General features: G+C 37.0%; 1 protein-coding gene across 2 annotated transcripts in view; it reads left to right on the top strand.

The window, feature by feature from the left end:
- The window catches only part of RAB31 (RAB31, member RAS oncogene family), a 58,403-nt gene extending 31,701 nt beyond the window's left edge, over positions 1-26,702 (top strand). For both annotated transcript variants that reach the window (XM_085322474.1, XM_085322473.1), the window contains exons 4-7: positions 9,038-9,109; positions 11,077-11,183; positions 14,758-14,867; positions 25,469-26,702. In XM_085322474.1, coding sequence (XP_085178600.1) covers positions 9,038-9,109; positions 11,077-11,183; positions 14,758-14,867; positions 25,469-25,566 — 387 coding nt within the window. In that variant the 3' untranslated portion in view covers positions 25,567-26,702. The remainder of the gene's footprint in view (positions 1-9,037; positions 9,110-11,076; positions 11,184-14,757; positions 14,868-25,468) is intronic.
- Positions 26,703-27,257: the final 555 nt, after the last annotated feature.

The raw sequence follows: 27,257 nt of genomic DNA, 5'->3' as shown, positions 1-27,257 counted from the left end.
TGGTCAAGCCTTCAGTAATGTTGATTGCTATTAGTTTAAAAAACTTGTCATAATACCCGTGTTTGAAGAAACGTAATATACAGGCTAGGCAATCAGAGCTTGGTCATGGAGAACAGATAACTTCTGATTCATGTGGATACTAGATACATTTTTTTTTCTTTTTTGGTCAGGAAACATGGAAACAGAGTCAAGAAGGAATCAGAATTTCCTTTTTGTAGGAAATAATGAGCAAATGTCACTTCTGCATAATAACAATAATGCAATAGGAAATGGAGATCAAAAGCACTTCTGTCATAATGTTGCTAAGARTGCATGTTCAGCGTGCTTCCCAGAGGAGACCCTGAAGGATTGATACATGACTTTCAAGCAGCATTTGCTGCAGAGAATGTATATTGTAGTTCATTACAAAATGAGAGACCTGTTAAGCCTTTTGTCTTGCTTTTTCTTTTCCCTTTCTTGGATAGGGAGAACCTTAAACTAGCAGCACACTTTAAAAAAAAAAAAAAAAAAAAAAAATCCCTCTGCTTTTCTATGTCCAAGTACTGGTCTCTGGTTTTCTATGTCCAAGTACTGGTCTCTGCAGAACCAATTGCTTTGTGTTCATGTGTTATCAAATCAGTACACTTGCTGTGTTTTTTTCGGTGTCACTTCCCTCCACCCAACTATTTTCAAAATGTTTTTTTTTTTTATCTCACTTTTTTCCCCCATCAGCCTTAAATTGTTGCACTGGACTTCAGGACTTAAATTCACAACAATTATGTTATTGTTAGCAAAGACTGTCTCCCCTAAGAACAGGCTCTTCACAAGTTAGCTAATGATGTTTTTATTAGCATGTATTTCAGTTCACAGATGCCCTAAGTAGCTTCTAATTACAGTTCTTTGTCTGAATACCTTGGGTGGCTGCCAGTTTTCCATTTTGCCAGCTGAAGAATATTGCAGCAAATAGTTATAGAGCCTAAGGGCCATGTTTCCAGGGCAAGAATATTTATCTATGTCCTTTTAAACTTTACTATATCTAACTCCAGGATGTTTTGTTTAATAAAAGGAGCCACAGGTACTTGAGCCCAGTTTGAACCCTGATATGAAAGGAATTACTTTCAGGATGGTAGATGTTTGTTTGTTTTCCTGGTTGTTGACTTTTTGTTGTCTTTTTTTCCTACTGTTTCATTTCCAGTAAAAGAGCAGMGCAGATATCTGTAGCATTTTACAGTCCTCTCTAAGTGACAATAGTTGTTGTGATGATTCAAACACAGTGTCACAAGGTAAGGAAGGTCTGTCTTTGCTGCAGTCTTAATTGGAAGGTTTCCCCTAAGTTGGCAATTAGATGTGATATCTAAACTGCTCTTTAAAGGAAAGTAATGTTTCCCTCTGCTCTGAGATGCACAGCTCTGCCACTTCTTTGTACTGGCTCAGATGCTCAATAAGTCTGTTCAGTTCACTAATCTGCAGAAAAACACTGTGTCAGAGTAAAAGAAAAACAGATGGGGGGGGAGGGGGAAGAGGGAAGAGGGCAGGGGTCCCATTGCTCTCAGCAGGTGAAGAAAGAAGGCAACCTCAGGGGCTGGGATTTGGGTGAAAGGAAGGATAGGATCTTGCTGTTTGGTTGAAATTGGTTCAGCTATGACATCCAACTGCGTCCTGGTTTGACTTCTCTCTAGAAACAAAACCCCATAACTCAGTATTATTGGACTTGGACTTGCTAGAACTTGCTGGTCTGTGTGGATTCATTCTCAGATGAGAACAGATTGACAGTTCTTAGCATGTGCCTTGCTAACCTAATCATTTAGCTCATAGATGTTTCCACTGAAACCAGGCTATCCTGAGAGGATTTAACAGGAAGTAKAGATGACTTGATTTACTTTTGCAGTAAAGGCAGCCTTAATTTTGCTCTGTGGTTTTAATTGGGCGACAATGATGGCAGCCCGCAGCTTAGTGTGAGGGCAGTTCCCTGTATGCGGTGTAAGGACCTCCTCTGAGAACTAGAATCTCAGCCTTGAATCGTGTAGAGGAAAAAAATACTCAAGGTTATAAAATACTACATCATATCTAATAGTGGCATTCATGTGTAACATTTTTCCATTCACTCTTTGCCAGCTGAGAATTTTGAGAATTATGTATCCCTCCCCTCACTGCTTCTGTGTGAGAAGCTTATGTTTCAGGATAATCTACTTGACATTTCTGGCTTTTTCTTTTGCTTCTGTTCACACACCAGATTTTCTGTTTGTTGGCAGCCAATGCTTTAGAGAGGACAAGAACAGGGCACTAGTGCCGAGACTTGGACAAGGCATAAAGTAGAGGTTCACAAGCTATGGAGTACATACTGCTGATGGTACAAGACCATGCTAATGAGCTTGTGCTGTGCGGGCACAGGTGATGACTTCCAACTCTTCCCATGTGGAGCTTAACTGACCTGTGCCATAGAAGCAATTATTGCAGCTCTCCTAAATGGACTGCTAATAACACGTTTTTAGCACTAGTCTGTCATGCTCCTCATGACAAGAGCTTCAGGGGTTAATAGAATTGCAAGTTTTTTTGATTCAGGTRGTAGGGGCGAGGCTGAAATGTGAGAAGAGATGTGCTTCAGGTGGCTTAGGGGACTGGACTGAAGGGGTTTGGATGGGTGGCATGGCAGGAAGGGATGAGGACAGGAGAGGGAAAAATGGGATGCCTGGAATTGTCTGCTAAGTGACTGGGAATTAACTGTTGAGTGAGTGAGGGGACCAAGSGATGTGAGCCTCCTAGTCTAGAAAGGTGAGTGTGTGTAAAAGGAAGGAGAAGGCAGTTGCAGAGCTATGTCACTGCCCACACATGTGAAGATGGCACAGAGCTAGAAGCTGTGGCTGTTATCATTAATGGCATCCTGATAAGAATCTCTGATCTCAGGAGTAGCAAGGTCTGGCTTGGCTACTCAGATACTACATACATGGTCAGAGAGTAGCTTCTCAAAAATGGGAATGAACTCTATTTAAATGATTACAGCTGTCAGGAAGCAAATCTTGTGCTGATATGCACCTGCAGATGCTTGAAAAGGCACCATGTGGAAAAGTCTGAGCTATATTCAGCCCCTGATGTAAGGTGTGTAATACTTACTAACTCAGCACTGATTTGATGTACAGCCTTACTCTTTCCAGCTATTCTTGTATATATTACATGTATTGTATTATAATTGTATAATCCTTTTTGCAGCAAGGAAAAAAAATGTTATTTGCAGTCCAAGACAGCAAAAGAAATCCAATAGAATGGTTGTGTGTGTCTTTTTCCCTTGGCCCTGGAGCTTAGAGGAGACAGCACTGGTGTGTCAGTGCACCAGTGTGGTGGATATAGGATACACTGTCAGTTTGGAGAGCTTCAGACATGTTAGTAGTGTTCCCTGGTGTGCCAGACAGATTGAATGAATCCAGACTATCTTCAGCAGTATTTATCGGTTGTTTTTAGATAGGCAGGAGTGGTACTTTTTCATTTCTRTATTTATTCGGCCTCTCTTTTGCTTTCTAAACCAGCATTACGGAAGACATGGTTAAGAGACTTTTGGTGCGGCAGCTTGGGTGTGATTTATGTAGTACTTTTTTTTGAAAATGTTTTTCTTTTCTAAATATTCAGATATGGCTACTTTGTGGGTTTTTCTTCTTCCCAATTCTGTATTGTTATTACAGCAGAAATGTATAAAGCATTATACCCTTCCATAATGAAGTGCACAGAAAATAGAAAGCAAAATGTTGTAGAGCTTTTAAGTAGGTGGTAAAATCCTTCATGGCTGCTCTTGGTTCCATTCTTTTGCAAGGGCAAAACTTCTGTTGACTTCAACGAGATAACCAGGTCTGGGGTTGCAGAATCCTAAAATATTCCTGGAATCAACCAGTGCAACTTCTATCCCCTGGTTATATTGAGCTTGCATATACACAACTTAAGACTGAATTTATCCTCTATGGTACAGGGATGTACAGCTGTCAAGATTACGCTGTTTCTAGTCAGATCCCGAGAAAAAAAGGGGACCTGGTTTCAGAGGAAATTTCCTGACAGACATATGGCCTCAAAACCGCTTTCTTAGRAGTATAGATGATGAACCAAAAATGCAAAATGAAAGTGGTGGTGGAGGGGTGTAAATACAAGATGCCCTAAACACTGTTTAGCATTTCACCAATCCTTTTGCAACTTGTTGTATGTCACATAGTGTGCTTTAGGGAGAAGAGTCATAAAGACTGGACAAAGTTACACAWGTCATTCATTTTGTTCTTTGGTATGTGTGTATCTGGTAAAATAGGTTCCTTATTTATAGTGGAGTGGCCTTTCAGCCTGGATATGGTTGTTGAATTGGAAAACCTTCCCCTAAATTTGAACTGTTGCATTGTATGGTTTAGTGACCTCACCCATACAAGTCATAATCAGACCCTACAAAAGCAGAGGAGGCTTATGAGTTACGGGAATGGATCAATATTCCCTATGTCATCTTAGCACTTGTATAAATCAGCAAACTTTTTTTGGATACTGTATGAGATACACAGAGCTTTAAAATGTCTATTTTAAGTGAGCTGCTACTGGTAGTTTACTCATTTTACAAAGATGTGAGGTATTCTCAGTGCCTAGAAGGACGCTCTGGAAAATGGTAGGATAGATGAATCAGAGGGAGGAAAATCAGTAATATAAATAGCAAATCCCTCTACCCTGTGACTCATTAGAAAAATGCGTGTCGTAAAGTTATAGATGATATTTTTTTGGAAACAGAGAAGGAAAGCAGCTTGTGAATGCATTTTCTAATCGCAGGATGATCATGCAGCCGTGAGAAGGGCAATGTGTTTACTAATATGTATTAGGGAAAGTACAGTTAATGCTGCTTTATATCTAGGATGCTCCATACAAACCTGTTCACCAGAAGCCAGGAGAGATGAACTCAATCTAGACCAAGTGCAGAGAAAGTGGTCTTCTGATGACCTCGTCTTTAGACTAAAAGAGTCTGTCTTAGCAGCCTGGCAAAATTAAGGTTAAAAGCCTGTGCTCTAGTGATGTTTCACCTGAAGGCAAGCATTGACCCAGTGAAAGGATGTAAATTGGTCAGGAACACCTGCAGGCTGGAAATTAGAATGCTTGTAGGCATCAAAATAATATGATGCTAATAGGAACAGCATGGAAAAAAGACAAGTGGTTTTAGGCTGGACCTTCATCAGCTTTTGAAAGGGGTTAAGTGCAGTAGTTATTTCCATTGGTGGGAGTTGACTGATGACCTTTTCATGACCTGATGGGTGCTGGTCCTGGCTCCACCTGCAGATTAAAACTGCTGWAGGGCTGCCCTCAGCTGTAGGATGCAGAGGGACTGATGCCTTGGGAAGGTGCGGAGGGCACAGCTGAAGAGCGACCTTCATGTACCTATTGCAGGTGTGTGGGTCAGAGCCATGGGTGGCTGGCCACACTGGTGTTCAGGCAATGCTTCTTGAGAAATAGAGTTGTTCTAATGCCAAATCTTGAACTGCACCTGTTTCTCCTTATTTGCTTGGGAATTATTGAATTCAGAAATACTGAACTATAAAATTGAGGTTATAAAAATTGAAATTTATAATATGGAAAGTATTCTTCTGAGATTTAATTTTGTGAACTGCTTTTTTGTGTGTCGCTTGTTCTGRGCTTCTGTCCTACATTTGGTCTTTGGCAGGTGAAAAATGTGCGCATTAGGATCTTGTATCTCTTTAAATAATTTTGCATGACTCTCTTTTCCAGATAATTAGGCCAGGAAAGGATTCAAGACTTCGCTTAATTACTTGCATAATACTTTTACTGGTATTTTTGTGCTTTTTGAAAATCCATGCTCATAAAGCACATTTGTTAAGAGAGTCTATTATAAATGATGAAAGTTATTCTAAAGTACTGATTTTCAATCCCTGTTAATTCATTCAGTGTTGCAGAGAGTCTTTTTATGTTTTCTCATGGACAGCAGTGATTTCTTACAATATTTTTGTTACTAGCACACTTTCGGTTTATACTGAACAATTACAAATTACTTTTTTTTCCTTGCAGACCCTAAGAAATAGCACTAAAGTGTATTTTAATACCATTTTGGTCACTTTAGATAACAGAGAGCTTGAAATCTTGAATGTCAGTTTTATCCAAATAGGAATATAAACTTAAATGACAGATGAAATCCATCACTTGATTTTTTTTTAAAAAAATGTTGAAGCTACATGCCCAAATATGGATGAAAAGCATTCTTTCTTAACATGCCTTGTAGCTAAAATATTGCTATAAAATAATGAAAGAGGAAATAACTGTCCTGTCAGCTGAACAAGCAAATATATTTTCAGTATGTTATACCAGGAAGGTTRTAATTGTGTGTTAACAGCAACTACTGACTATGAGTGCCTTTAAAAGGCAGTGACTTTTCTGAGTCTACCTTGCTGTAGTCTTGCCCTCCCTCCTCCTAAATTTGCAAGGAATTGGAATATTTAAGTAGATTACTTTGATTCAAATAGCAGAGAAACTTTCCTGCTGCATAATGTGACTTGCTACTTTTTGTTGTTTCTTGACACAAGAAACAGGTTAAATGATTTAGTTTGGTGTTTTTGTTACCGAAATTCAACATACTGTTCAAGTGATTAGTTCACACAAATGACACTCAAATATCTCCCAAAATTAAAAGTATTTCTTTGTGTTTACAAGCACTGAGTAAAATGATTATTGCTTTCGTTCCAGGAAAAGGGGTAAAAATGACTGTTGAAATAGACTGCATTGGCGGAGATGTGCACAAAGCAATTGTGCAAGCGTGGAGCTATCTGAATTTACTTTAAATGTGAATCTAGCTTCTAGTGTTCCTATCCTTCCTCCTTTTTCCCAGGACTTTCTCACTCTTTCCTTTCAGCTCAGACTGGGGCTCCTCTGATGCACAGTGAGCTAGTTCAGGAATCCAGCTGTAAAATTAATGCTACCAAAAAGTACGTTAGTTTACATTCAGATTCCTTTAAAAACTACTTATCCAGTATCCAGTGAAAGAAACTTAGGTTTTTTGTATGTATGTTTTCTTTCTGACACTAACGTTGGCAATATTTTTCAATGAAACAACCATTATGGGAAGTGATCATGTTGTTTGGTCAAAAGAACAACAGAGAGAAGTTCCCAAGAAGTTGTACAGGTTCTTAATGTGCTTTCTGGGGCAGCATGAATGGAATTTGAAACATGTGGGTTTGACTCCACGGCTGCAGTGAAGTGTGATTACTGTTATCTGAGAGCTCTTTGTAAATTCATGAATACTTTGTAATCTAGATTAAAACGGACTCAGCGTATGTAGGATGTCGTTTTTTCCAGAAGCTTACAGACTGGGAGGGGTTTGTATGCACAGTGAAAAGTCAGATCTACTCTCCACAAATATGCTCCCTAGTATTCAGGGTAATTTAACTTAACACACTGGAAGTTTCTGCAGTGGACTGGGAGGCTAAAAATTCTGGAAAGAATTAATTGCACTAAACATGTACTGAAGCCTTTCTCTAAAAGCCCAGAAATCACATGTCTRCCGAGCTCATTCAAGATCCTGGCTGATCACTTTTCCTCAGATCTAGCATCTTGATTACCCCTTTCTTTTCTCATCCTCCTTCCTGCTGTTTTCCCCTGTTAATGAGCTATTTTACCCCCTTTTCTCCTCAATACACTTCAGCACTTGACCATCTGTCACTGTTAGTGTGTGGTATGCATCCTTACTTGTAAGAGAGTATCAGCCTTGAACTAGAATGCATGATCTGTGATAAATGCCTTACAAACAGGCAAATAGTCCTAGCTCATATTCTGATGAATAACTTGCTTTATATGTTGCATGTGAAACAGCATGACTGTGGAGCCTGTGTTCCTAGTAATTTTTGGTGAAGAATTACAGGACAAGAAAAATAACTAGATAATATTATTAAGAGTGAAATAATATTTCTGCTTACTTTTGAAAAATTGCTTCAGAATTATTATTGGATGAAAATATTGGATAGGGCAGGAATACATACATCCTCGAGCTATTGTTGCAAGCTTCCTAAATACACAGACTGCCTAACTGTAAATGCTCAGTATGTAAGTACAGTTCTGAGGCAAAGATACATCTTGCTGTAAATCTACAGAGGTGTGCAATATAACACATAGGTCTGTGCACATTCACTGATATTGAGATCTATATTCTGTCCTAATAGCACATTTGATTTAGGAGTTGACCTTGGTTAGTAGCTACAGCTTTATATGAAGAATTTACAGATCACTCTCTGTGCAAAGAAAAATGTGCAAAATGGCTCTATGAGTACAGTGAGACTAAACATATTTTCCAAGAAAGATTATTCGTATCCTTAAGAATAGGTTTAGATGAATCAGCAAAAGGGCTTATTGACTGCCTTTCTCTGTGTAATTATAAGCTTAAATTCTAAACCAACTGCTTAGTCATGGTAAATTATGAAAATTATGCTGTTCATTGGTGAGATGTCTTTTATAATAAACATTTTTATTGCTCTTTTTTTTAAGTTGTTTCTGGAGGGGGGGGGAACTGAAGAAACACTTATTTCACCACAACCTGTGTTTTTCAAAATAGGTATTATAGTACAGGCTAACTAAACATGACAGGTGTTAATAGATTTCTGAGAAGTTAATTTTACCCAAGCGATTTGCAGCATTTTATAAAACTGAACCCCAAGCTGAATTCAGCGTGCTACAACTACAAAGCAAAATTTTCCTTTTTACCTGTGTAAGAGGTATATGCTGTCAGGTATGACTCCAAATACAGATAAATTTGACACGAAAACTTCTATTCAGTGTCCATATACTACAAAGAAAAAGATGCATAGAACTAGTAAGTGCTAATTAAATAAATACAGTGGGATGAAGAGCACCAGGAGATAAGGGAAGCGTGTTTCTTTGGGATTTAAGGAAAATCAGAGCTAGGCAGCCACTGAAGAGGCCTAGTCTTTAGTGGATGAAAGTTTGTGGTCCAGTTGTGACATGTTTTCCTGACCTGGCAAAATGTGATAATCCTGATTTATTCTTTTTYTTTTCTTTCTTTCTTTTTTCTTTTGGGGGGAATCTGTTTTAACAGTTTCATTCCTTGGCTCCAATGTACTACAGAGGTTCAGCAGCAGCTGTGATAGTTTATGATATCACCAAACAGGTAAGACTTTCTGTACACTRTTTCTCTATATTAACTACTTCACTTGGATTTTGAGTTAAAAATTTTTTGAATTAAATACTTCTGTAATTATGGGGTTTATAAGCTAATTCCTATTCATATCAATGCTCATATGTGTGAGTAGTTTGCGTAGCTTTGGATGGAGGTGCCTAGCTGCCTTAAAAATTGAAATGTAAAGCTGTGCTCCCAAGTTATTTAAAATTTGTCTAGACAAAGGTAAGAGACTGCATTTTAGAGAAGTTGCTTTGAATTTCCTCTGGGTAAGTAGAGAACGTGATTTCCTTCAATACCCCTCCCCCTGCTGCCTATATTCTCTGTATGAAACTGATTTTTTGCTACAAAAAGCAGCTAGCTGTTTTATTAAGTGAACAGGAATTCTGTTGTTTGCATATTACTGATTTTAAAACTAATCGTTTTAAGTACTCATATAATCTTATGTTTGCACTGAGAAATTGAAGTCTTCAATGGCTGCTTTATTTTGAAAAAAAAAATAATGAAATAGTAAGTCTCTGACCTTTTCTCAACATTATTAGTTTGGAATGAAAATTGTATTTTCTGCTCTTTTCTCAGACAGAGGAGGCTAGGAAGCTCTAACTATGCTCCATTTTCACTGCTTTTGAAAGAAATCCCCATTGATAAAATTGAGTTAGAGAATGCATTGCTRTATGGATGGTCAAGATAGTTCACTTACTTTACATTTTTATACTTTCTTGCAAATTCAGTTATTTACTACTGTGTTGAGAGGGCCGGGTTGATTCTGCAGCGTGCGAGCGCAACGCGCTGTCGCTGCTGAGGGCGGCCATTGTCGCACAGTGGTGCTGTTCTTTGCTGCTTCGCCAAGAAAGCATGAGGAAGAGTGGAATTGTCTGACAGGTTTTTATTTTTCATTTAAATAGTCGCTAGTCTGATAGTTAATCTTGTAATACATTATAAGAATAGAACTCTGTTCTGCCTGCTTTTCTCAGCTCTGATGTGGAACAACTCGCAGAATGAAGAGAGGAAAATAGGAGAGGAGGAGGAATGTGTATGTCACTTTTTGATGCTTAATAATCAAAAAGCTGATCATTAGAGTGGAATGAATATATATATATGTATATATGTATATATATCTGTGTATATATATATATTTATATATTTATATATTTTTTCCCTAAAATGTCTGGCTATGGTGTTCACTCAGAGATTCAGTTACAGCCTTTACTGATTTAGGCTGAACTTGTATGTGCACTTCTGATGGGAAAATTTGTCTTACAGTATGTTTGGGAGCTCTGTTTGAGTTTCAGTAACAATTSCAGCCATACATTAAAATTTGAATCTCTAGGAACAAGAGTGATTTTAATGCTGTTAGTCCATTAGTATTAGGAAATAGAAAATTTACTATTAAAAGTTAGGCAGCCTCAGCAAGTGTTTGAATTTTGTACCTGAAGGGAAAAAGTCAGATGAACTGTTGCTTAGCTCTTTGATTTAATAAAGAGTAAATAGAGATTTACCATGTCACAGGGTTGGAAATGGTGGAGGTCATGGAGAGCTCTTCTGGATGCTGCTGAAAGTATGACAGTGGTTGAGATGATAATTCACTGGCTGGAAGTTAAAAGTAGACAAGTGAAGCTCACATTAACAATAAGAGAAATTAGCTGCTAGCTAAACTTAAAAGAAAAGCTGAGTGGTTTCTTCAGCAGTGAAAATTTTTAAAATCAGCATCGAATGTTTTTTCATTTAAAAATATTTTTTTTCAAGTTCAAGAATTAATTTGAGGAAGTCTTGTGACTTTAAGTTTGAAAAACATATTGCATAGCTACAATGATCCTCTTTGGGTCTTGTGATCTATGAGATTATCATTGCATTAAGACCATCAAAGCTATGTTCCTCTAACTAAAAAATAAAAATAAAATAAYCAAATATATCAGAGGAGACGAGGCTGTTAGCTATTTTTTATTTCTCTGATTTAGGATTCATTTCATACTTTGAAGAAATGGGTGAAAGAACTAAAAGAACATGGTCCTGAAAATATTGTAATGGCCATTGCTGGAAATAAATGTGATCTTTCAGATATCAGGTAATTCATCTGTTTTTGTTGTCACTTTGATCATTTTTTATATTGGCCAGTAACGGGTTTTTCTTGTTTTTACTGTAGCATATCATTTTGGTCATTTGTACTGAATCTTTTCTAACACCAGTTATCTTATCACTATGTTTGTTTTCAGTGATGAACAAATATACCTCACCAGCAGCAGCACACCTCAAATCGTATATATGTATTTTAAATCTCTTTTGCTGGTTTTCCTCTGTGTTTGTACAGTCTATACCCTCTAGGTGCTGAATCGTTGGGAATGAAAATTATTCCTTTTTTTTCCTTTTTTTCCTTTTTTTTTTTAAATTTATGCTAAAAGGTGCAGCATAGGAATGTAAACCTAGAAGGATGGGCCTGAAATAGAATAATTTTATTCACAGATTAGCTTTGTGAACATGTCATGCTTTACGACAGTTGAAATAATCTGATCATTTTATTTAACTGATTGTAACCAGTGTCATTGTAAATTATTTCACAACAATTCAGGCCTCTATCAAGTGATAGAGATGCTGCATTTTAATCAAGTGAAGGCTTAATACTGGATGTAGAAAGTCCTTTTTTTTTTTGTTTTGTTTTTTTGTTTTTTTAAAGCGTAACTTCACACAAAGCTTGAGTTCCATATGTAAAGCAAAGAACTTCCTGGGAAAATAAGGGGAGGGCTAGATTCAACCCCCCTGCAGACAAACCAGGATGATGCTATTTGTGATGCATTTGAAGCTAGATTCACTCTTCTGCTTTTAGCTCTATTTTGGGTTTGGTTTTTACTTTCTGGAAGTGGAAGTGTATTCTGCTGTACAACAGTAACCCTTTGTGGTAGGCCATAGCTTTCTGTTGTTTCTTGCTTCAGCTCTGAGTATAGACTTAGTGGCCATACTCGATACTTTCCTCTTAGGACCTCATAGGCTCTTGTTATGGTTCAAATAAATTTCCCCATTTTATAATCTTTGCTTTGGCCAATGCTCGCCACAGCCCTGATGTATATGTGTAACTTCAGGTACTTGATACAGTACTTTGTTGAACCAAAGCATATGGATGGACCTGTGTTGTTTTTCCTCTCCCCCTGGCACATCACTTACCAACTAACACAAACCAAAAAAAAAATCACTGCTTTCTCTAAGACCCGAACAAGCCCTGACCATGCAAAATTCCTGGTTTCTCTTGGCCTGGAAGTGGGGGACACAGATAGTATATTAGCATCTCTTACATGATGATATGATCAACTTGTCAATCAGCTTGTCAACACTGTGAAAGCAAGTCATATATGAGACAAAAGGTTTCCAAATGTGAGGTAAGAAAAGAAGAAATAATAATAATAAAAAAAAGTACAAATTGGAGCTTTTTGTTATCCTGAGACTCACTTTAAATTTATTGCTTAAATGTTCTCATCAATGTATTTGCTTGATTAGATCAAAGATGATAAGTTTGGAGATTGTCACAAATGGCAATCAGTGCACATGAATCCATAAAGTGAGTTAAAATGTAATACTGTGACTTTTGGTGGTATGTGCCATGCCAGCAAGCTTTTAACTGCTGTTCTACGACAGACGTTTACATGAGGAGTTGAGAAAAACTTGCACAACAAAGTGATGAGAGAATACCATGCTTCCTTATAGAATGACTGTTTTTCCATCAAGTTTTCCTCAAGTAGTACCTGTTGTTAACTGATCATCTGTTACTTGGTCCTGTTCAGTCAGTACAGCTATTCCAGGCGTAAAATGTCATGGTGTTTGCAAGGCACTCATTGTCCTCAAAATAGCAAATATCATGCGTGCTCTCTCTCGCTCTTTTTTTTTAATTATTATTATTATTATTTTTATAATTGTGAACAGTTCTGGGATTTTTCTTCACGCAGTTATTCTCTTTGCATCCCCAGCCTTTTCTATTTCTAAAGTACTTCAGTGATGGCCCAGTTAAAGAGATTTTGGTGGAAAATAGTGGGCTGTATTATATGTGATATGTTTTCACAGTTCTTCTAGAACTCTTGATTGTTTATGCGATATATGCACTGGTATATATTCTCTGCTTTGTGTCTTGAAATTAACTTCAGTAAAAATGCTTTTAGGTGAAATGTTTCACTAATCTATTACATTTTTCTCTAGTGTGTAGGAAATACATAGGCTTTTGGGCTCAGAAAATTTTAAAACAAGATGATGTGAGCAAGCTACTGTTAGAATGCTTTTTTGGCATCTTGCTTTGGTTTTATAGACCTTTTGGCAGATCTTTCTTTTAAGACCAACATCAATAGAAGCAAAGAGGACAACCTGACCAGGTCCCAGTTGATTTGATTCAGCCATCCCTGTCACTGTAGGAGATAATGTAAGGAGGAATTAATAGAAGCAAAAACAACTTATTATTTTCCTCTGAGAAGAGGCTGACACTATTTCTTATAATCAATGACCATATTACCCTCCTCATTTAGCATCTAAAATTTGAATTTGAGCTGCCAGGATAGATTTGGGACACTTTGGATTCATGCTGCTCTTCTCAGTTTCATTAACAGGCTGTCAGCAGGTCTTGGCACTCTATTGGAATAAATTTATTTCCTGACTTTGAAGAAATTTCTACTGGTGGACAGACAATTTTGATTAATATAAATCCTCATCTGTGGTATTAACTACGGTACTGTTCAGTGTTCGGCATATTTTTAATAGTCTCCTCCTTCTGACAAGTCGCTAAAAATAATCTCAAAGAAAGGAGCTGAGACTTGAAACTTGAATATTGAAGTGCTGTAAACATCCAAAATATTTTTTGAGCAATATAGAAATCAATTAGTCATAATGGAGACTGRGAAGTGTTTTTCCCCCTAAAAATTCTTCCAACTTTCCCTGTAGCCCTGGAACAATACTATCTCAACACTCTACTGAAGGTTTTTGCCACCTTACTGCTTTGCCTTGCCTTATGTTTATTCATTTTGTAGMATAGAACTTGAGCTTTTGTGCTTTTTCTTTTCAACAAAGTAGATCTTAGCAATCTTGACATCTGGGTTACGATAACTACATTTGATAAATATGACCTTTCAGTCCTGGCAGTGTTGGATGGCAGGCTTATTGCCCACTTSTAGTGGAAGCTTATAGACTTCCTTTAGAAATGTTGTTAGAAAAGGCTAAGAAATTTYGCAGTGCTTCCTAGGAATATTGTCTCTTGCTACTATTTTATCTTTGTCAGGAATTCTGAAGTTTGCTTTCTCCTCTAAGTTAGAGTAAGATGAAAATCTTTTCTATGTAGCCCTTTGTTCCCAAATTTCTTTCATTGCTGTGGTTTGAATATTGTGTAGTTAAACTCCTTTTTTTCCCCCTTTTTTTTCTTAATCTCCACAATCATCATCCACAAATTATTTTGTGAAGTACACAATGGTCTTTCGTATTTTGGACCTGGTYATGCTGGGTTATTTGGTTTTGTTTTTGTGGACCTGGTGGAAATACGAATCACATGATTTAGCAATGTATTTTAATCAATCTGAAATCAAGATATGAGAAATTACAACTAGGAAACTGATTTAATTCTTTCAAAATTATTTTTTTAAGAAATGCTTTATTTTATTTGTTAATGTTTTCTTTAGGGAGGTTCCTATCAAGGATGCCAAAGAATATGCAGAATCTATAGGTGCAATTGTTGTTGAAACCAGTGCTAAGAACGCCGTTAATATTGAGGAACTCTTTCAAGGAATAAGTAAGTAATTTTTTTATGATGGTTATTTAGAGGGCATCTGAAAATAATTGTCTATTTCAGGTCTAAAAAATTCTTTCCCAAGAACATGAAGAAACCACCAGAGCCATTAGTATGACTGTTGTTTATGCCAATGTAAACTAAGAATGAGTTTGGATACGCTAGAACCAAATATATAGATAGTATATACTGGTAAGCCTAATTCTGTATATAAATCCTGGCCTGGGTCACATCTTCTGTTTCACACTAACCCCTCTGTAGAGGAGATGCTGTTGATCTTATCATGTTGATAAAACTTTCTTTTGTTGAGAAATTTGCCTGGAGGTTAAGATAAGTAGAAAATAGTCATTGCAGTGRAATCTGTTAAAAAATATTTTCTTCCCAGATCTTGTAAACAAGATGAGATTGACATCCCCCACAGGGAGAATAAAAAATGTCTTAGTTTGCATTCTAGGAATTCCAGTTTCAGTCTCTGGTTGAAAGTGAGGAGAATTGCAGAACCTCACAGGCTGGAAGGAACTTCAAGAGGTCTTTTGATCAAAACAGACAATAGTTGAATTTTCCTCCTTCAGGCCACTGATAAAAGATACTGAACAGAGAAGTCCCAGGACAGACCTCTGAGGTACTCTGTTTGTAACTGGCCTMCATACTGTTAACCACTGCCCTTTGAGTCTGATTCAGCCACTGTTTCACTCAGCTAATAGTCTACCTATCTAGACTACAGCATACCAGCTTGGATACCAGGATGCTGCAGGAAAACATGTGAAAGCTGTGCTATAGAGAAGGTAATTAAAATCCACTGCTTTTCCATCAATCACAGATCTAGTCATTTTGTCATTGAGGTCAATCAGGTTGATCAGGCATGATTTACCTTTGGTAAATCCAGGCTGACGGTCCATGGTCACCCTGTTCACCTTCATGTGTTCAGAAATGGCTTCTGARAGGACTTTCTCCTTGATTTTCCTAGGGACAACAGAGAGGCTGACCAGCCTGTAATTTCCTGGGTCATTCTTCCTGCCCTTTATGAAAATGGTGTGCCATAGTTCCCTTTCTTCAGTTACTGGGAACTTCTCTCAATCTCCATAATCTTYCAAAGATGACAATACCCCCAAATGGTCCCTATCTGGACCTGGAAGGATTGAGATTTCCTAAGACATCCCTAACTTGATCYTCTTCCAATACTGGTGGTTCCTCCTCTCCATGAATCCTGTTTCAGGGCCTAGGAGGCATCATGTTCAGCTCAATCTTGACTTTATCTGTTTCCATAAGGTCTTTTTTTTTTTTCCCTACACACATTTATAGTTACCTCACATACTTTGCCTGAGACAGGGCCTGTTCATGTATTGTTTCACTTGTACAGGATGCATTTGAATTGTTAATTAATGAGATCTGATACTCCTAGAGGACACTACCTTTCTATTACCCCTTTAGAAAAAGTACAAATGTATAACATAGCTGTCTGCAGGAACCAATTGTTCCTTGTGATAGTTTACTTGATTATCTGTATCTGATGGTTGTGAATGTTCTAGCAGAGGAACATGTCCACGCTAGGTAATTAAATAATTAGTTCCTGTCTTTAATAGGTGATGCTGCAGTTGGCAGCATACACTGCCCCTAATATTAGGTGAGGAATATCAGCTAAATTGAATTTAGTATGAACTAGATAACTAAGCAAATGCACTTCATTCCACAGGCAATTATTTCTATGTTTAGAAATATTTGATCTCAATGGATGTACTTGTGACCTTATCAAGAACTCAGAGGAGAGAAACCAGAGAATTGGTGGTGTATGTTTGTGGAAATATAGTGAAAACCAAGTGAAAAGTACTTAATTGTCAGGAGAATTAATCAGTACAAATGTAGATTATCTCTGACTGGGTAGAAGGCATGAATAATAACTTTCTCATGTCTTATACTACTTCAGTCTTTGTGTTTAGGACTTCAACTGAGTAGACTGCATTTTCCAAAAAATCTGGCTTTGGCCCAAGTTAAATGGCAGCGGTACTGCCTTTTCCATGTATGAAGATTCTCTGTGACCATGTCTTCTGCCCTGCTGACTTATTTTATTCATGTGATGATGCTGCAGCTTTAGTTTTGCTTTGAGTTTAGTTTTGCCTAAGAGTTTGTAGCTGCACATTGCCCTTCTGTAGAAGGGCACACTACTGCTCTCCAGCTTCTTAATGCAGGGACTCTACAACTTCAGTTTTCTTAAAATTTTTTAGGTAGACAATTAATTCATTATATTGCCTATTTTGTAGTCTGGATTTGATAGGATATTCCAACATGTGTGGAGAATTTCTCCATTAAAAATCTTACTGAAATTGATAAAACAAACAGAAAAGGTAAACTAAATTTTGACTAAAAAGTTACCTCCTGCTTGTTTACACTTTTCATTTCCCAAGGATATTTTAACATAATAATTTTTCCTTTTCAAGGTGTCTAACATCAGTCCCTTTTCCAAAGAAAATGTTGTGAACTAAGCAGTATAGCATAATGGGGAGGGAGGAGGAATTACCATAGGTAATGATCTAAAGGRGAGAGGAAAGGAGGACTGTGTTTTTTGATGGTAACAAGATAAATCTTAACAAAATTATGGTGGATGGAGAGATGAGTTCATTTTCAAGGATATTATGTTGCATTATTTTTAATGTTGTTTGTTTGTTTGTTTTTAATAAGTCTCTTAGGATTAGCAGACTGCTTTGAGATATTTCTTAGTTGCACAATCTCAACACAAATGCACTGTCTTTAGTTCTTCTCAGGAAACTACAAGATGTGAAGAATTAAAATCAGTGAAAGGTTTTGATTTTTGAAAATGGGGCAAATCCAACAGGAAGGGGATTCTGCCATCAATATATTTAGGAAATAAAATTGAAGAGATACACTGAGCAAAATTGTCAGCCAAGCCAATGTTCTCTGCCCTGGAGAGTTTGCACTAAGCTGCATAATTGAATGTAACTCCTGACTGTCTGTTGTACCTCTGTGATTTCAGACAGCAATTTGTCTTGATTACATTTAGCAGAGCCTGACTAAAGACTTACTGTGATTGTGAAACATCACATGACTGTTTATTTCTCTATAAACAAGAAAAGAATATTTTTAGTACAGTTGTATATGGACCACCTGAACTAAATTTTTCCCAGTATCTTTCCGATTTTGACATTAAAAGAGCTTAAGATGATAGTTTTTTTTATGTGTGTATTCYATGAGCTTGTTTCTAAATAAATGAGTTTCCACATGACCAACTATTATTAATTTCTTTTTTCCAGCCTTAGAATAATCATGCACATAGCTTCTTGAAGCTTGTCACTGGTTTATACTTCAGCAGCAACAAAAATGCCAGGAATGTATTAAGCAATAGCAGTGAAGTTGTGAATGGACTGTACAAGTGGGTCATACCAGTTCTGTATTGCTTGTTTGTGAGGCTTTAGTACACTGACCCTTGATTGTGCCTGTGAAGGCAGCTTACCCATTTGGTTTTTGATGATTAAATAAGTTTTCCCAAATGTACTGTAATTTTGTAGCAATCATGCCTTTGTAATTTTCGCAGAAATAAAATAAGCCTTAGCTATATTATTCAAGTCTGGTACATACCCAGCTGTTTCTCTTTAGCATACATATATTGCCTATTATCGTAGCATGAAGGTGCCCCAGATATGAAACAGATTATGTAAATGATATAAGCCAYTTTCTGTAAATGACAGAGCCGAGAATGTCCGTCCTAGGTTGTTAATACCACTTTGCCTCAGTAGTTCCAAAGGTAAACAGGCAGTGGGACAAGAAACTACTAAAGAATGCCTAACAAAGTGCAATACAAAATAAACACATGCATAGACAAAAATAAATCATGATTGTACATTATTTTTGAAGTTTAGCAAGTACTGGAGACCAGCGTGCTACCACAGAGACCAACACTGAGGCATTTCAGCATTTTCCATGAAGGAGAAGTGAGGAATAAGATAATCAGAATTGTTCTACAGAAAGCTTGTAAAGAGTTGTTAGCGCTCAATCTTGCTGATGCTAGTCCTCAGAGAACGGGAGGCGGATTCGTGTTTAGGTATCCACATAAGAAGCTTCTTTCTAGGCTAGGCTTCTTAATTAGAGCAGAGAGTTTCTGTCTCAGGATAGAACCTTTCACATGGTAAACATGCCGTTACAAACATATGAAGCTATTGATTTCCTGATGCCTTGCCAGCAACTCTGATACTGAATATTTAATGTAACTAGGTTATTTCCTAGAAATACTAGGAGGTTAAAAAAAAAAAAACATCACCACCAACAGAAACCTCTAGAACTTACAGTTGCATACTGGAAAAACTACAGAGGAATGTTTAAAATGTCTGTCTGTGAGAACTGGGCATGATTCTTTTCAGCTGATAAAACACATTTGATCCTTGCACTGACTGAGTCAAAATAGGCTTGCTTAGGTGAACGGAATTGTAGGTGGCCAATTTTAGAGTTTGTGAAAGAGAAATATGATGGTTTTCATTCTGTTGTCTGCTGATTTATGGATGTTTGTGAGCTGCTTTGAAGAGGTCTATGAAAGGCATTTTAAGAAAAGCGCGTTCATTTATATTATGCAGCAATCCACATGTGCCATTTTTAAGGCAGCTCAAGCTTGTAACTGAATTTTTGTAGGGGGCAGTCATCTACTGTGAAAGGATTAAAAACCATTGCCTTAGCTTACATTAAATGAATGTTTGCTACTATATTCYTTATGGCTTTACTCCCTGTATTTGAGGATTATATCTTTTTTTCTTGCTTTCAAATTTTATTTAATGGAGCAAAACTTACTAGCCTCTGGACAGCTCTTAAAGTTACATTTGTAAGGTGCTGGAATTCTCTCCAACCATCAGAGATCTCCTCAACATAAATTAGTAAACAAACTAAAAGAACCCAAAGATAATTAGAGCAGGACTTCAAATCAAGATTGGATCTCTTAGTAATTAGAGTCATTAGGCATTTTGTTGTTTACTTTTATGGTTGTAAGATCCAAGTCTTCTTTTTTGTCGCATATTTTAATTACGCGAGCAAAATATAGTTGTTGCTGCTTCTCCTAGCCAGAACTTCAGTATCAGAATTCTACTCTTTTCGCTTAAAAAAGTTGGAGTGGTTCTTGCATTGAGATGCTATTAGATATGTTATTAGAGGTATTAAAATAGTTGCAACTTAATTATGTTTAATTATGCGATATCCTTGATATTGTAAATATGTGTTACCTTGTGTAGAAATTTACAAAATTAAATGCATAACAGTCACCTCTGTGTCAGCTGGGGCACTGCAAAAATGGGAGAAAAAAGAAGCCTGGGGAGAAATGGCTATTAGCCCTCATTAGTGGCTAGTGGGACAAACCGTATAGTCCAAGTGAGAGACATGGGGAAATCCTAAAATACCAGTGAAACTGATTTCAAAGGATGAAAACATTTAGGGAGATAAGTGTGACAGATGTAAGGTGCACAGGTACAGAGGGTCATGTATACAAGTGCCCAGACTGTTGGATAAGATGTGCCTGCTTCATTCTGCCATGCCTTCACAGATGGCTGTGCTTTATTGATAYGGTTTACAGAGAGCAATATTTTGCAAGGGTCTCTCTGTGCTGTAGTACAGATGGCAATTTTAGGAAGGGATTTTCACTATTGTATATCTGTTGTACCATTATCTGAAGAAGTCTAGCTTTTCTTAGGTGAGTTGCAGCAGTCATATCATCAGAATGCTGTGACAGCTGTCAGACTGCTGCTCTGGAGCCCAGTGAAATGGATTTCACATTGTGCACTAATGAAAAAAGCCGCTTCTTCCAGCCCCTAGAAATTAAGTTTATACAATTTTCAGGAAGAGAACAGATGGAAGAAAAGTGCAGAAAGACACGGTGCAGCACTGTGAAGTGTCATCTAGTACCAGAATCAGAATAATTGTAGTTGTTAATAGGACTGTGCTTCTTTTGAACCTGAATGGGATTATCTGGATGTGCCAGCTCAGATTGATACAATACTGGGTCAGTCGCATCCTTACTGCTTTCTGTTATGTACTCTGAAGCACTCTCTATCCAGGTATTGGGGTGTTTGTCCTTTTGCTGGCAGAGTAACCAATTTCTTTCTTATATTCAATTTTAAAGGTGTTTTGTCTTGCACAGGTCAGTGATAAAACTGGTCTCCTTTGAAGAAAGAAGTATTTAAAGCCTGATTTTTCTGAGCTAATGGATGTCAGAGCTTACAACTGAAGTAAGCTCAAAAGGGAACAGAGAGAGCACTTGAAAAAAAGCGGAAAAAAAAAGCAGAGGAGTATGGCTTTGTTGCAGCTGGAAGCCTGGTGCTGCAACAAAGCCATGCACATCTGTTTCTTTGTGTTTTTTTTTCCAAAGTTATTACAGAGCTGTTGTCCAGTGCCTGTTGTCTCTCTGCCTTTCTTCCTGCTCCAATTTTCATTTTTCTCCCCTCCCATTTTGTTTACCTCTTGTCCCACCCTCACATTTCCCAATCGCTTTGCCTCTGGCACTCTCAGAACCACAACTCCCAAAGTGCTGATTAATCGCTTTACATTAACGAGTCTCAGTTCAATAGCAGGAGYTGGAGCTCTACTAAGCATTTGGAGAAGGTTCTGATCTTCATTCTGGGCTGCCTCAGCCCAATTCAGACATGTTAGAAAGAGGAAATACAACTGATTTAGTGCTTCCCACCTGTTAACTTGGATGTTTCACTTTAGAGCCTTGACAATTTCTGTAATACCAACTTTGAAAACATCACATGATTCACTTTTTTACATACCATGCTGTGTTTACTGGAAGCAGGTCGGTCACAGAGAACCCCAGGACCTCTGCACATATGTATAGAGGTGCATATTTATAAAACACAGTATTGTTGCACAAAATAATCTGAGAATGATACACTCTAAACATTAGTGTGGTAGAAACAAATACATAATCAGGTATTTATTTAATGCAGTTACAAAGTATAATTTAAAATCACAATCAGTGGACTTCACTGCATAAAATACCAGCAACAGGCACCATATAGAACTTTATACTATCTGTGTTAGAATGATTTAAGAGTATATCCCTGAGTTCCCAATTTCACCAATAAAGCACCTGAGTTCTTAGATAAATGTATGCACATTTATTTTTCTCTTAGTGACTGACCATTTCATCTGTAATCCTAAAKCATACTGTTTATATTTGTAAGCCAAATGGTAAGCTGGTTAAAATGTGGAAAATGTGGAAAAGATACTTTATTTATGGTCTAGTTTGTCTTCTTTTAAGTTAGGCAACAGAAGATTTTTCTCAGAACTTTACCTGGAACTACTGAGAAGACTTCATCTTAACAGAGCAGTCTTTGGTTTAAGATGAATTATCTTAATCTCTTTATTTTTTTAAACTGCAGAATTACTAGACTGAATGTCAGGCCACTGCTTCTCTCTTCTGACTTGAACTGCATGAAAGAAATAGCATAAATAARTAACAATGCCGGAGATTATCCAATATATAAGTATCTTTTATTCCTCTGGAACAGAGACTGTGTATGCCAGTGAGATGGTATATACTGTTTTAAAGTAATTCAGCATGTGACCTCTGTTGATTCTGACTCAATGCCAGCTAGACTGAGTTGGTGTTGGGAATATTGATGCTATATTTATCAAGAGCTGAATTATGAGATGAGATGATTGCAGGGCTTTTAGGCAGTTACAGTGATGGGTCTGATTTGGAAGCACCAAATGGAGATGAAAGCTCAGCATTTCACTGCTGATCCTAAGTGTTCTTTTGTCACTTTCTTAAACCTTTCTCTTGTAAGACTAGCTGTTAAGGAGGCCTGGGGAGAGGCAAATTGGTCCCAGTATTTTCTTTTATCTCTAAAGCCAAACAGATTTCTGGCTGATATTTTCTTATTACCCGGATCCATTACTCTGTACTGAAAACAGTTTTAAAAATTAACATTATTTTCCCTGACCATCAGAGAAGAATCATTATACCATTTACTGAGGGGCTGATTCCAAGTTGTTAGACTGAGTTTTATACTCTCAAGAGCAAGTTGCTCTATGAGAGAGTTGCTACTGTCAACTGTTTATCAGATGATAAAAGTTCCTTGAACAGTGATAAGTCCTGTTATTAAAATTATTTAACTTGATGGCTTAACAAATGCAGTAACAAGAGAAATAGAAGTGAGAGAATACTCACCGATTTAAAAAAAATCTTGGAAACTTGAAAATGCAGTTTAAAACTTTATTTTTGTATTGAATACAAAGGGGGAATCCAACCAACAGAAAACACAACTAGTTAATAAACACATTCAAAAGCCAGAATAACTAACAACAAATGTTACTTGTAGAGACCTTTTTCTTTATTTGTAGTTTTTATCTGTGTGTTTTTATTATTTTGAGAAATGGAATAAAACAGAGTGATTCTTGATTTTGTCCTCTGTCCAACTATATTGTGTCCTGTTCTGAATTGGACAAAGTGCTTACTGACCTGGAAGCCTGCAATATTTTTACTCCAAAGATTAGCCTGCCTGCTGCTGTGCATACTCATCAGAGTACTTTAGAAAAGACTTAAAACTCATAAGTACTATGAAGCACGTAATGAAAAGCAAATAGAGGTAACATAATAAATCATTAATGTGGACTTCTAAAATAGACTTTAAGCTAGTTTGCCYGTACAAGCTCCTCTCCTCCAAAGTTACTGTTAGAAGAACCAAATGCTGAGAAAGCACTTGCTTAGTGGTATGTTATGGAGACCATGACTGTCAATTCCAGTACTTTCAGCTATGTTGTGCTCTAAGATGAATGGACAGGATTTTATTGTAGCTAGGATTGAGTTCAAGTGCTTTGGAAATGGCAGGTAGCTAATGCAGTTGTTTTTTTCCATGTCTCTAAAATGTCAGCATTACCTGCGTGAAATACCTCTTACAAATATTAGGTTCTGCATTCTTTATTTATTTATTTATTTATTTATTTATTTATTTATTTATTTATTTATTTTTAAAGGATTAGTGGACTCTCTTTGTCTCAACAAAACTGATGGAACTAATGCATATAATGTCTATATTTGAACACCCATTCTGTTTTGTGTTTTATTTTGGAAGGGCACTTGCATTATGTTTAGACTTAACGTTTATAAGCAGAGTGAAGTTTATATTCTAGTGATCTAAAACAAAATGCAGCATTTCAATGTCAGCACATGCAGAAACCCTCAGGATACTATTTCTCCGTGATTTTTCTGAGCTAATGGGTCTGTATTGGGTCAAATACGGTATTTTTATCCTAGTACTGTGAGGAATTTTTGCCTTCCCCTGTTTGGATGTGCAAAGACTGTTTCCAGTAGTCACACACTTGTGCTGCAGAAAATGCCTGTTCAGAACTGATTGAATGCAGTAGGTAAAAATTTGGTGGGGTTGATTAAAGGTAATTTAGGGGTGAGTTTTGCAAAATCAAATTTTGCTGTTTAATTTCATTGGGATTGGATTTTTCCTGAATGCTTATAACTTGCCCCTCCACTCCCCCCAAAAAAATCCCTAGTAATCAACAGGCTTTAACATATGTAACTTATAGAACATTTAGCAACAGAACTGTGAATAAATACAACAAAGGATGGAGAGAAATCTGAACTATAAGATTGCAGTAGATTGTGAAGAGCTCTTCACAGCAGCAATGGTTTTATGCTCTGAAAGTGTCACATAACAAACATGTTAAATACTTTAACTCTTGTTATTTGTCATGGGTAATGGTAAAACCAGGAATAGTTCACAGAAAGAAGATTTAGCTTCAGGAAATATTTCCAGCAAATCCACAAGGTAATGAAAAAGTAAGTTACCATGACTGCAAGCTCTCTAAGATACTGACAGAGAGAATACACAAAGGGCTTAATGGAAAAGCCAGGCCTGTACCAGTGACAGGGGACTGGACCTGGAAGGATCTTGCTTTTCCTTTTGTAATTATATCTAGTATATCATATGTTCTTCATGAGTAGGAAGACGGACAAAAGATATAGCAGCACAGAAGAGGCRCACAGGGAAGAGGCTTGGAGCCATGCTCTCTACCCTGAGAGAGATCTTTGGAGCTCCTGTGATGCTAAAGTTCTTTAAAACCACTTTAAATAATCACATAATAAGGTGATTAAAAAGCCCAGAATGCAGAGTTTTTTTCAAGTAATAAAAGCTGTCAACTGGGAAGACATTGGTACATGCAAAAGATGGGAGGGAAGCAATAAAAAGAATGCATTTGTTTTTCTTTTCTAGGTATGAGGCAGTATGTATTTAGTTGCAGCATTTTGTAATGCTCTAGTGTACTAAATCCCTTGCAAATTTGGGAGTCAAGATCTTAAACTAGCACCACTCACTTTTAAGTGGAATTAGGGAAAGCTGGGAATTTTTGTTCAGTTGTTGTAAGGGTTCTCAGTAAGATAATTGTTTCTGATATATATGTATAACCTATTTTCTGTGTATTTAGTGCTTCCTTCTTTCATAAATAGGATGCAAGGAAAAGGGTTCAAAATACACAAGTGATGGTTGTTTCTGGTGAAATCTCACAGATGTAATTCCTATGCAAGCTAAATCATCCTATTATCTGCCTGTGCTGTGACTACATCAGAAAAATTGAATTCACTGTCTCCTCATGTCTTTCAGGTCGGCAAATTCCACCCTTAGACCCTCATGAAAATGGTAACAACGGAGCAATCAAACTTGGAAAGCAGACTTCACAGACGGGTAGGCGGTGCTGCTGACCCAACTTGATCTCTTTTGATTTACTTGAAAAACAGCACCCTTTGCTTTTTCACTGAGAAAGGACTTCGTGATCTCAGTGACTGCTTATCTTGAAAACAGTGATATCAGCACTCCCAATGAGTAATAATGCAAGGACCAGAAACGAAAAGCTTTACTTCAAAGGGATTTTGCAAAACCTAATTGGGAAATCCTCTAATATCCTATCAAAATTACAATTTCAAAGTTCTCTGATTCTCTGTTTAAGCCAATGACTGATTTTTTTTTAATAAAAAGAACCTTTTATACATAAAAATTTTAGATTTTCTGCAAAATATTCTTTTCTTACATTGCAAAGTGGACTTGGCATTTTTTACAGTGTAATAATAGTGTGCACAAAACCATAAAACCTGAATTTTGGCTTGCAGTTTCTCTACTATTTTTCTAGCTGGACTCTGCTTCTGTATTTTTCTAAATCTGTAGCTTTATCTCATGATTTCAGTAAACATCAGCAAGAAATGGACTGAATTTTCTGACTAGAAAAATGGATCCAAGGGATAAATGAACACAGTTTTTACAGGCTATAAATCAGAATCTGGGCCGGGAGAGGCTGAGTATACAAAAAAAAGGAATTGTCATAAAGGAAGTGGCTGAATGCCATGCAGTTCCCTGTCTGCCCCAAAAAGAGCTGAGGTTCCGGCCACTGTATTTTGTCCAAATTTACTTCTTTTCCAAGGCTAAGGCTTTATTAATTACTGTAATTGTAAGAACATAAATGCCAGCCTAATCTTGGTTATTTATGAGGTTTCCTGCAAATCTGTGTCCTGGAGCAAAGTTCTCTCTGCTCAAAGATCCCATTTCCTGTATCTCTAAGACAGAGCGCCACACTGCCACAGTGAGTCAAGAGGACTCCATCGTTGTCTTGCTTCAGGTTTCGAGGAAGTGTCAGGGAGATTGATGGAAGAATAATACTTTTCTGCAAAAGTGGCTTCAGAGAGCACAATATAATTTGGGGTTAAAGGCTGAAGTCTGATAAAATGAAATGGAATGTTTCTTTAAAATGCAATTTGTTCATTTTTAGAATAGTCTCTTCACAGATGTGGGGGTGTGATATGGCAGACCCTCCTCTTGATGCCTTTAAAGTTTGAAGCACTTGAAATAGGGAGTAGGGAAAAAAAAAAGAAAAAGGTGGTTAGGAAATAGAAATAATGTAAAATGGTATATGTTCTCCACTTCTGTCTTTTATGAATGTATATGACTGAGATGATAAATTACAAATTTCTTTTTTGTTAATTCCATTGGAAATCTGAAGCAAGGTAAGAAATGCAGGCTTCAGAACCAGTCTGCATTCCACAATATTAATTTGTTCTCTTTCAGGAAAATTAACCTTATTTTACATTTACTGGGAGATTTGTATGAAAAGCAAACAGAAAAATAACTTCCTACTTTAAATCAGGTACAGGCAGGCTGGAGTTGGGCACTCGTGTTTATACACAAAAAAACAGGCTTTATTGCTTTGTTGTGAGATTACTTTGTTAAAATGGAACGGACTATTAGTGCATGAACCAGAGCCAGTTGAAATCAGAGGGAACATTTCTTGTCTTCAGAGGGCCGTTGAGGAAGTAATGACATGTGGGAAATATCCCATCTGACTTTATTCAGGAACCTAAAAATCACTATTTTTTCACATATGATCCATGTCTTAGATATTCTG

The sequence above is a fragment of the Rhea americana genome, unplaced genomic scaffold (assembly GCF_003343005.1).
Source record: "Rhea americana isolate MKP2758 unplaced genomic scaffold, rheAme1 scaffold_78, whole genome shotgun sequence".
Taxonomy (NCBI): Eukaryota; Metazoa; Chordata; class Aves; order Rheiformes; family Rheidae; genus Rhea; species Rhea americana.
The sequence above is the reverse complement of the archived record's forward strand: the minus strand, read 5'-3'. Positions and strand labels throughout refer to the sequence as shown.